The sequence below is a fragment of the Bombina bombina genome, chromosome 9 (assembly GCF_027579735.1).
Source record: "Bombina bombina isolate aBomBom1 chromosome 9, aBomBom1.pri, whole genome shotgun sequence".
In the NCBI taxonomy this organism is placed as follows: domain Eukaryota; kingdom Metazoa; phylum Chordata; class Amphibia; order Anura; family Bombinatoridae; genus Bombina; species Bombina bombina.
Window position 1 is genome coordinate 9528986 of NC_069507.1, and position 12128 is coordinate 9541113.

Here is a 12128-nt window from a genome sequence, read left to right on the forward strand (position 1 = left end):
TGTTAATGTGTAGGTGCGTCTGTGTGTGCCTGCATGTGTGCCAGTGTGTGTTAATGTGTCAATGTGTAAGTGCGTCTGTGTGTGTAAGTGCATGTGTGTCAGTTTGTAGGTGTGTCAGTGTGCAAGTGTGTCTGTAAGTGCATGTGTGTCAGTGTGTAAGTGCATATGTGCCAGTGTGTGTTAATGTGTCAGTGTGTCTGTGTGTGTAAGTGGATATGTGTCAGTGTGTGTTTATGTGTCAATGTGTAAGTGCGTCTGTGTGTGTAAGTGCATGTGTGTCAGTTTGTAGGTGTGTCAGTGTGCAAGTGTGTCTGTAAGTGCATGTGTGTCAGTGTGTAAGTGTGTCAGTGCATGTAAGTGCATATGTGCCAGTGTGTGTTAATGTGTCAGTGTGTCAATGTGTGTAAGTGCATGTGTGTCAGTGTGTATGTGTGTGAAAGTGCATGTGTGTCAGTGTGTGTTAATGTGTCAGTGTGTCTGTGTGTGTCAAGGTGTGTCAGTGTGTGTCTGTGCATGTGTGCCAGTGTGTGTTAATGTGTCAGTGTGTAAGTGTGTGTGTGTGTAAATGCATGTGTGTCAGTGTGTGTTAATGTGTCAGTGTGTGTAAGTGCATGTGTGTCAGTGTGTTAATGTATCAGTGTGTGTAAGTGCATGTGTGTCAGTGTGTGTTAATGTTTCAGTGTGTGTTAATGTGTCAGTGTGTTAGTGTGTCTGTATGTGTAAGTGTGTGTGTGTCAGTGTGTGTTAATGTGTAAGTGCATGTGTCTCAGTGCGTGTTACCGTGTCAGTGTGTAAGTGTGTCAGTGTGTGTTACTGTATCAGTGTGTAAGTGTGTCAGTGTGTGAAAGTGCATGTGTGTCAGTAAGTGTGTCTGTGTGTGTAAGTGCATGAGTGTCAGTGTGTATTAATGTGTCAGTGTGTATTAATGTGTCAGTGTGTCTGTGTGTAAGTGCATGCGTGTCAGTGTGTGTGTTGTGTTAATGTGTCAGTGTGTGTTACTGTGTCACTGTGTCTGTGTAAGTGCATGTGTGTCAGTTTGTAAGTGTGTCTGTGTGTTATTCTGTGTTAATGTGTCAGTGTGTGTAAAGTGCATGTGTGTCAGTGCGTGTTACTGTATCAGTGTGTGTGTCATTGTGTGTAAGTGCATGTGTGTCAGTAAGTGTGTATGTGTGTGTAAGTGCATGAGTGTCAGTGTGTGTTAATTTGTCAGTGTGTGTGTAAGTGCATGTGTGTCAGTGTGTCATTCTGTGTTAATGTGTCATTGTGTCTGTGTGTGTAAGTGCATGTGTGTCAGTGTGTGTTAATGTGTCAGTGTCTAAGTGTGTCTGTGTGTGTAAGTGCATGTGTGTCAGTGTGTTAATGTGTCAGTGTGTATGTGTGTGTAAGTGCATGAGTGTCTGTGTGTGTTAATGTGTGTTACTGTGTGTGTCAGTGTGTGTATGCGTTTTAATGTGTTAATGTGTCTAAGTGTATGTGTGTCAGTGTGTGTTAATGTGTCAGTGTGTCTGTGTGTACCAGTGCATGTGTGCCAGTGTGTGTTAATGTGTCAATGTGTAAGTGTGTCAGTTTGTAGGTGTCAGTGTGTAAGTGGGTCTGTAAGTGCATGTGTGTCAGTGTGTAAGTGCATATGATGTGTCAGTGTGTGTTAATGTGTAGGTGCGTCTGTGTGTGCCTGCATGTGTGCCAGTGTGTGTTAATGTGTCAATGTGTAAGTGCGTCTGTGTGTGTAAGTGCATGTGTGTCAGTTTGTAGGTGTGTCAGTGTGCAAGTGTGTCTGTAAGTGCATGTGTGTCAGTGTGTAAGTGTGTCAGTGCATGTAAGTGCATATGTGCCAGTGTGTGTTAATGTGTCAGTGTGTCTGTGTGTGTAAGTGGATATGTGTCAGTGTGTGTTTATGTGTCAATGTGTAAGTGCGTCTGTGTGTGTAAGTGCATGTGTGTCAGTTTGTAGGTGTGTCAGTGTGCAAGTGTGTCTGTAAGTGCATGTGTGTCAGTGTGTAAGTGTGTCAGTGCATGTAAGTGCATATGTGCCAGTGTGTGTTAATGTGTCAGTGTGTCAATGTGTGTAAGTGCATGTGTGTCAGTGTGTATGTGTGTGAAAGTGCATGTGTGTCAGTGTGTGTTAATGTGTCAGTGTGTCTGTGTGTGTCAAGGTGTGTCAGTGTGTGTCTGTGCATGTGTGCCAGTGTGTGTTAATGTGCCAGTGTGTGTTAATATGTCAGTGTGTGTTAATGTGTCAGTGTGTGTAAGTGCATGTGTGTCAGTGTGTTAATGTATCAGTGTGTGTCAGTGTGTGTTAATGTTTCAGTGTGTGTTAATGTGTCAGTGTGTTAGTGTGTCTGTGTGTGTAAGTGTGTGTGTGTCAGTGTGTGTTAATGTGTAAGTGCATGTGTGTCAGTGCGTGTTACCGTGTCAGTGTGTAAGTGTGTCAGTGTGTGTTACTGTATCAGTGTGTAAGTGTGTCAGTGTGTGAAAGTGCATGTGTGTCAGTAAGTGTGTCTGTGTGTGTAAGTGCATGAGTGTCAGTGTGTATTAATGTGTCAGTGTGTCTGTGTGTAAGTGCATGCGTGTCAGTGTGTGTGTTGTGTTAATGTGTCAGTGTGTGTTACTGTGTCACTGTGTCTGTGTAAGTGCATGTGTGTCAGTTTGTAAGTGTGTCTGTGTGTTATTCTGTGTTAATGTGTCAGTGTGTGTAAAGTGCATGTGTGTCAGTGCGTGTTACTGTATCAGTGTGTGTAAGTGCATGTGTGTCAGTAAGTGTGTATGCGTGTGTAAGTGCATGAGTGTCAGTGTGTGTTAATTTGTCAGTGTGTGTGTAAGTGCATGTGTGTCAGTGTGTCATTCTGTGTTAATGTGTCATTGTGTCTGTGTGTGTAAGTGCATGTTTGTCAGTGTGTGTTAATGTGTCAGTGTCTAAGTGTGTCTGTGTGTGTAAGTGCATGTGTGTCAGTGTGTTAATGTGTCAGTGTGTATGTGTGTGTAAGTGCATGAGTGTCAGTGTGTGTTAATATGTCAGTGTGTAAGTGTGTGTTAATGTGTCAGTGTGTGTGTGTGTCAGTGTGTGTTAATGTGTCACTGTGTCAGTGTGTCTGTAAGTGCATGTGTGTCAGTGTGTGTTAATGTGTCAGTATGTAAGTGTGTCTGTGTGTAAGTGCATGTGTGTCAGTGTGTGTTAATGTGTCAGTGTGTCAGTGTGTTTCAGTGTATGTGTGTCAGTGTGTGTAAAGTGCATGTGTTTCAGTGTATGTAAGTGCATGTGTGTCAGTGTGTGTTAATGTGTCAGTGTGTGTAAAGTGCATGTGTTTCAGTGTATGTAAGTGCATGTGTGTCAGTGTGTGTTAATGTGTCAGTGTGTCAGTGTGTCTGTGTCTAAGTGCATGTGTGTCAGTGTGTGTTAATGTGTCAGTGTGTGTAAGTGTGTCAGTGTGTGTAAAGTGCATGTGTTTCAGTGTATGTAAGTGCATGTGTGTCAGTGTGTGTTAATGTGTCAGTGTGTCTGTGTCTAAGTGCATGTGTGTCAGTGTGTGTTAATGTGTCAGTGTGTGTAAGTGTGTCAGTGTGTGTAAAGTGCAAGTGTGTCAGTGTGTGTTAATGTGTCAGTGTGTGTATAAGTGTATGTGTGTCAGTGTATGTAAGTGCATGTGTGTCAGTGTGTGTTAATGTGTCAGTGTGTGTATAAGTGCATGTGTGTCAGTGTGTGTTAATGTGTCAGTGTGTGTAAAGTGCATGTGTGTCAGTGTGTGTTAATGTGTCAGTGTGTGTAAGTGTGTCAGTGTGTGTAAAGTGCATGTGTGTCAGTGTATGTAAGTGCAAGTGTGTCAGTGTGTGTTAATGTGTCAGTGTGTGTATAAGTGTATGTGTGTCAGTGTGTTTGGGGAGGTTACATGTACCTTGGTGTCTAATAGGACAAAATAAAGGAACACTTGAACTTACGTATCGTGTGGCGTCTGACTCCTCTCTAAGCTTTGCTTTCTCTGTTGCGCTTGAGGTTGCTGGGAAATGATTAAACATTGTTTATTGTCATAGGAAGACACCTTGTGTCTATAGTCAAAGGGCTGAGATATGGTGCTGCAGTAATGTACAGATTTCTCTGCAATGCTTATTATCTCATTGCAAACAGCTTCCTGCCGTTCCGACACATCCAGAAACCCCAATCCCAAGACAGAACACAGAGAGGAAAAGATGGGAAATCATCCCACAGGGTACCAAGTAATCCATACACAAAGAGGTGAAGGTGAAGATCCAATTAGATCCATGTTTTGCAGAAAAAATCCAGATGAAGCATGAAAAAACAGGCAAGACAGAATAGGTTGCATTTAGTACAGAGATACCCAGGAACGGGCGTCAGGGGCTGTTAGATAAAGCCGTGCTGGAGAGCAGTCATGCATGCTGGGTTAGACGTGGCACTGGGTAACAGATCTATTCAGAAAGACAGAGTTACACACACAGGGCACACTGGCTCCTCTGCCAGGATAAAGCGCATCTTACCACGTAGCTCCTCTCACACTCTGTGAGCTCTGGTCCTGTGCCCAGTGTAGGTTGAGGGTGCTGTGGTCAGTAAGCACAGTGTGTTACCAGTTTGTAAGGGCACACATATAGCACACAATGCTTTTAGATTCAGAGACTGTTCTGTTGTTGGCCCAATTATCTATACCTCTTGGCTAAGGCTAAACCCTGGGGGTAAAAGCTAGAGTTACTATTGCCCAGTGACAACTAACATTTACTAACTCAGTCCTGGTATCAATTCTTATATAAAGCTGTGTAAGAGCAACCATGACTAGAGAATAATTTAACTACAGTTGACATTAGTGACAATTGTCTGTGAGTCCTGTTTTCAGCACAATATTCTGCACAGACTCACTGGGCCTGTGTATTCTGAGCAGCAGGGAGTATATCTGAGCTGGATGGATTTGGTTTGATTAATCCGTTTACTGTTGATTCTGAGCTCTAAGGGAAATGAGTAATCTCTGAAACAGACTTTCCTGATAAACAGAATTTACCCTCAGAATGTATTACAGCATTAACAAAACAAAACAGTGACATGTAACCTTGCTCTTGGCAAACAAGTGGGCAGACAAGCCAAATAATCTTACAAGCACAAATTACACAATAAAACAAAAAGAAGAGAGATAAAGCCCAACCAAAATGTAATGAGTATTGTCTCAGACGTAACAAACAAACAAAAACAGCTCTAGAAGCTGAAATCACAAACAACAAGCAGTAGGAAGGAGAGACTAGGTGGTGTCTATTCCAACACATCAGCCTCTGTGGTGCATAAACAACCAATACAGTTATTTAGTGCCTTTTTCAGTGGAATTCCAGAACATCAGGAGACCAGTCTAAGTTAAGAGAGTCTAAATATGTATGTGTTTGTAAATGTTGTCCTGTATCTTACAAGTCTTGTATTGTTTTATCTAAATGAATTGTATCCATGGACAGCGCTGCGGAATATGTTGGCGCTTAATAAATAAAGTATAATAATAATAATAATAAAATAATATAAATGCAGTATTTGTGGGACATCTCCTTTATTTGCATTAGATACACACAGTAAAGCAAAATGATTTGTGACTATTTTTTATTAAACTAGGATGTTCATTATTATGTCACCGGAAATGGAAATCTTTATATATAAAAAAATAAAAAAGCAAAATGGATTTGCAAGTGTTGATTTAGAAGCCTAAAACAAACATTAAAAACTGATGCAAACAGAGTTTTGAATGGATTGGAAGATGGCGCATAGGAACCGTATTATTCTGATGGACTAGAATCTCCTTGAGTTTGTGTGCAAGAGATGGGATCTGACCCAGCAGTGCCCCTATGTCACTTTAGGGACAATTAATGACATGTAAAGATAAGCGCATGAAGACGGCCATTTTCTATCTGCTTCTGATGGTGAATAACCAGGAAGTAGCGTCAGGCGCATCATCAGGTGAATATAGCCTGTTACTATGTCACTCACCAGACTGATAAAGATGAGACATAAAATGCCATGCTATATGCAAGTGCCATTATACAATTCTCTAAGGCTAGATTACTAGATTAGCGCTAATGAGCTAACAACGCTCAAGTTAAATCAATAACTATATTAGCGCAAATGAGCTAACAATGCTCAAGTTAATTCAATTACTATATAAGCGCCAATAAGTTAACAATGCTCAAGTTAAATCAATTACTTTATTAGCGCTAATGAGCTAACAAAGCTCAAGTTAAATCAATTAAATTTATTAACGCCAATGAGCTAACGCTCAAGTTAAATCAATTACTATATTAGCGCTAATGAGCTAACAACGCTCAAGCTAAATCAATGACTATATTAACTTTAATGAGCTAACAAAACTCAAGTTAAATAAATTACTATATTAGCGCTAATGAGCCAACAATGCTCAAGTTAAATCAATTACTATATTAGCGCCAATGAACTAACAACGCTCAAGTTAAATCAATTACTATATTAGCGCCAATGAGCTAACAACGCTCAAGTTAAATCAATTACTATATTAGCGCTAATAAGCTAACAACGCTCAAGTTAGCTCATTAGCCCTAATATAGTAATTGATTTAACTTGAACGTTGTTAGCTCATTAGCCCTAATATAGTAATGGATTTAACAACGCTGAAGTTAAATCAATTACTATATTAGCGCTAATGAGCTAACATCACTGAAGTTAAATCAATTACTATATTAGCACTAATGAGCTAACAACGCTCAAGTTAAACCAATTACTATACAAGGGCTAATGAGCTAACAACGCTGAAGTTAAATCAATTACTATATTAGCGCTAATGAGCTAACACCACTGAAGTTAAATCAATTACTATATTAGCGCTAATGAGCTAACAACGCTCAAGTTAAATCAATTACTATATTAGCTCTAATAAGCTAACAACGCTCAAGTTAGCTCATTAGCTCTAATATAGTAATTGATTTAACTTGAACGTTGTTAGCTCATTAGCCCTAATATAGTAATGGATTTAACAACGCTGAAGTTAAATCAATTACTATATTAGCGCTAATGAGCTAACACCACTGAAGTTAAATCAATTACTATATTAGCACTAATGAGCTAACAACGCTCAAGTTAAATCAATTACTATATAAGGGCTAATGAGCTAACAACGCTCATGTTAAATCAATTACTATATTAGTGCTAATGAGTTAACAACGCTCAAGTTAAATCAATTACTATATTAGCGCTAATGAGCTAATGCTCAAGTTAAATCAATTACTATATTAGCGCCAATGAGTTAACAATGCTCAAGTTAAATAAATTACTATATTAGCGCTAATGAGCTAACAATGCTCAAGTTAAATAAATTACTATATTAGCGCTAATGAGCTAACAACGCTCAAATTAAATACATTACTATATTAGCGCGAATGAGCTAACAATGCTCAAGTTAAATCAATTACTATATTAGCGCTAATGAGCTAACAACGTTCAAATTCAATCAATTACTATATTAGCGCTAATGAGCTAACGCTCAAGTTAAATCAATTACTATATTAGCGCTATTGAGCTAACAACGCTCAAATTAAATAAATTACTATATTAGTGCTAATGAGCTAACAATGCTCAAGTTAAATAAATTACTATATTAGCGCTAATGAGCTAACAACGCTCAAATTAAATACATTACTATATTAGCGCGAATGAGCTAACAATGCTCAAGTTAAATCAATTACTATATTAGCGCTAATGAGCTAACAACGTTCAAATTCAATCAATTACTATATTAGCGCTAATGAGCTAACGCTCAAGTTAAATCAATTACTATATTAGCGCTATTGAGCTAACAACGCTCAAATTAAATAAATTACTATATTAGTGCTAATGAGCTAACAATGCTCAAGTTAACTCAATTACTATATTAGCACCAATGAGCTAACAACGCTCAGGTTTTATCAATTATTATATTAGCGCTAATGAGCTAACAACACTCAAGTTAAATCACTCGAGTGAAAACCTTAGGAACTCTAGCACAAAATGCACTACTGGGAGCTAGCTGAACACAGTTGAGCCAATAACAAGAAGCAAATGTGTGTAGTTACCAATAAGCAGCTGTCTACCAGTACAGCACTGCTGCTCCTGAGCATACCTAGGTATGCTTTTAAACAAAGATTACTGTACCAAGAGAATTAAGTAAATTATAAAACAGACGTAAGATGAAAAATTGAAGGGACACTAAACTCAAACTTAAACTTTCACGATTCAGATAGAGCAGCAATAAAAAAAAGCATGTGTAAGAGTACAGAGTATATATGTATATGAGTCTGTGATTGGATCATGGCTGTCACATGATACAGTTATATGCACACTGAGGCACCAGCTACTACTGAGCATGTGCGAGAGGTCACATGTTACACGCGTACAAGTCTGTGATTGGATCATAACTGTCACATGATACAGTTATATACACACTGAGGCACCATCTACTACTGAGCATGTGTAAGAGGTCACATGTTACATGCATACAAGTCTGTGATTGGATCATAGCTGTCACATGTGCATATAACTGATACAGTTATATGCACACTGAGGCACCAGCTACTACTGAGCATGTGTAAGAGGTCACAAGTTAAAAGCATACAAGTCTGTGATTGGCTTATAGCTGTCACATGATACAGTTATATGTACACTGAGGCAACAGCTACTACTGAGCATGTGTAAGAGGTCAAAAGTTACATGCATACTAGTCTGTGATTGGCTGATGGTTGTCAAATGACAGTTATATGCACACTTACTGAGGCACCAGCTTCTACTGAGCATGTGCAAAAAATCACAGTGTGTACGTATATAAGTCTGCGATTGGCTAATGACGGTCACATAATACAAGGGGCAGGAAACTGAACAAATTTTGAATTTATCAGAAAATAAATTGTATCATATAAAATTGAGAGTAACGGCTATTGTATTGTCTTGTTTTGTACTTAATTATGTAATTCTTCTGCATTTAATCGTCCTTTAAACTGCTGCTATATCTGAACTGTAAAAGTTTAATCTTTAGTTTAACAAAGCCCAGAGATGGCAGATTCCTTGCATTTGTTTTTTATTCCTCAGTTCTCGCTTTTGTGAACCTTTTGTTTCATCTAGCGAAATAGCTGAGAGGAAACGTAGGATCAAAGGATCAAGCAGACTCTGATCTTTCCCTCACTAAGAGGATAAAGGATTTTTACTGTAAAGAAAATCATTTTAATTTGCCAGCGGTAATTTACTAAATGATGCACAAGCCAGAATCAGTTCAGATTGACATAAAACAATATCAGAAGAATACAATTGGCTCAAGCTTACCACAATAGAATTTGAGTTCAAGGTATTAACCGGGGAGTCTGAGATCATTACGGGACTTTTAGACGCCAGTCCTGTTTGTTCACCTTCTGATCTGCAGGGCTAATGGAATGATGTGAAAAATAAAACAATGAGAATGAAAGATGTAATGCATGAACATGACATAACCACGAGCGCAGCAGCGCGCACACGCCATACTGATCCCCACACCATGCTCCTGCCAAACGTATCGCTGCACATGCCAATAATACACATTACTATATGGGTCTGAATTACCCCTTAGACTTTTAATAACTAATGTGCAACCAAAATGTCAAGTCCTAAGCTACTAGTCAGGGAAAAATGTTAGTCGCCACTTCTAATCCTACCCACACAAATACTTCATCGCCTCTTATGCATATGTTAAGTCATTGTGAAACATTTTGTAATATTGTGTTTATTTTATACCATAACAAATGAATGCTACATACAGTAATAAATTAACAAAAATAAGTTTTAGCACAAGAAGGCAACAGCTGGATAGAAAAGGAACATAGAGAATGCAGAGAGTGTTGACATGGAAGGTCATAGCCGACCTGGAGATTTCTTTTTTAATAATGATCATCTCTCACTTTGCGCTCTTATCTTTCTCTCCTCTCTTCAGTCTCTCTTTTTACCCTCCCCCTTCTCTCTCAGGCCATATCTTATCTTTATACTCTCTCTTTCCCCCTCTTATATCTTTTCACTCTTTTTTTCTATATTTTCTCTTAACTCTACAATCTTCTGCACTTACATTTTTTTCTGTACAATCTCTCTTTCTCTGCCCCTTTTTACCGTCTCAGAAGTAGCAGTCTAAGCACTAATGGGGTCCCTACAGCCCTAGAGGAATAACCTATCCTGGCACTTCCATGGATATATAATATCCCTTTAGATAATGGTATTAGCACATAGCCTAAAATGTGAGTTTGTCAGTGCTGCAATAGGAGTGGACATTCTTGCATGTGACAGTTTGCACGCATGTTACAAATTGAAAGTAAAAAGTTTTTGCACGAGCGGTAACTCAACGCACACAAAAAGCCAACTAGGAATATTACGACTGAATTAACATATTCCCCCATAGACTTCAATGGAGCACAAAAAGTGGGGAAAAAAACACCCTACTCGCATGCAAACCCCATCACATTTTCTCAATTTTGCTAACCCGACATAAAAATATGAATACTTCACATAGGAGAATATGTTCTATTTATTCTATATATGTATGATGTCTGTTTGTTTTTGGAAAATTATATATAGCTATAAATACACAGCAGATTATGTTCTAAGTATTTTAAAATAGATTTTCCTATATGTTCAGAACACTGGAATGTGAACTATTTACAATAAATACACAGTTTAACACTTTATTAAATATGAATATTGCATAAATATGATTTTTCCTGTTTTCTCTACTTTACTGCAAAGGGCTCCAATGCACTTATATATATATACTAGTGGGAAAGCCTGAGGGCAGTCTATTGTGGTGACGGAACCACCGAACCACCCTGCCATTTTCGGAATCCACCTAAAAGCAGCTTATCTCTCCCCCCCTCTCTTTTGCTCTCTCTCCCCCCTCATTTGCTCTCTCTCCCCCCTCTCTTTTGCTCTCTCTCTCTCCCCTCTCTTTTGCTCTCTCTCCCCCCTCTCTTTTGCTCTCTCTCTCTCCCCTCTCTTTTGCTCTCTCTCCCCCCTCTCTTTTGCTCTCTCTCCCCCCTCTCTTTTGCTCTCTCTCCCCCCTCTCTTTTGCTCTCTCTCCCCCCCTCTCATTTGCTCTCTCTCCCCCCTCTCTTTTGCTCTCTCTCCCCCCCTCTCTTTTGCTCTCTCTCCCCCCTCTCTTTTGCTCTCTCTCCCCCCTCTCATTTGCTCTCCCTCTCCCCTCTCATTTGCTCTCCCTCTACCCTCTCATTTGCTCTCTCTCCCCTCTCATTTGCTCTCTCTCCCCCCTCTCATTTGCTCTCTCTCCCCCCTCTCATTTGCTCTCTCTCCCCCCCTCTCTTTTGCTCTCCCTCTCCCCTCTCATTTGCTTTCCCTCTCCCCTCTCTTTTGCTCTCTCTCCCCCCTCTCATTTGCTCTCTCTCTCCCCCCTCGCATGTACTCTCTCTCTTTTGCTCTCCCTCTCCCCTATCATTTGCTCTCCCTCTCCCCTCTCATTTGCTCTCTCTCCCCCCCTCTCTTTTGCTCTCTCTCCCCTCTCAGTCTATGTGTTGTTAATAAAAAAAATAATTGAACTACAGAAAAAAATTAAAATATTATCAAAAATAAAAAAATAATACCTAATCCCTATGAAAATAAATTTTTAACAGCTCGTTTGCAGTTACCAAAATTCTAAGTCCCCCCTAACAGTAAAACCCTCCACCCACCAAACCCCCCATAATAAATAAACATAACACTAAAAAAAACTAAACTATCCATTGCCCTGAAAAGGGAATTTGTATGGGCATTGCCCTTAAAAGGGCATTCAGATCTTTTGCTGGCCATCCCTAATCTAAAATATAAATAAAAATATTTAAAATAAAAACCTGTCTAACCCCCAAAAATTAAAAAATTAAACCTAAATTAAATTAAGCTAAAATTACAGAAAATAAAAAAATCTAATATTACAGAAAATAAAAAAACAAATTACCAAAGTTTACAAAATTAAACCTAATCTCTATGAAAATAAAAAAGCCCCCCAAAATAAAAACACCCCCTAATCTAAGAATAAACTGCCAGTAGCCCTTAAAAGGGCTTTATGCAGGGCATTGCCCCAAGATAACAGCTCTCTTTTGCAGAAAAAAAGTCTAAGTCCCCCCTAACAGTAAACCTCCCCACCCACCAAACCC

At 39.2% G+C, this 12128-nt stretch overlaps 1 protein-coding gene across 1 annotated transcript in view; it reads right to left on the reverse strand.

Annotated features, from left to right (window-relative positions):
* The window catches only part of SORBS1 (sorbin and SH3 domain containing 1), a gene marked incomplete in the record, with an annotated part of 400431 nt that overhangs the window by 15774 nt on the left and 372529 nt on the right, over positions 1 to 12128 (reverse strand). Inside the window, 3 exon segments of the mRNA XM_053691869.1 lie at positions 3933 to 3991; positions 4488 to 4547; positions 9292 to 9390. Coding sequence (XP_053547844.1) covers positions 3933 to 3991; positions 4488 to 4547; positions 9292 to 9390 — 218 coding nt within the window.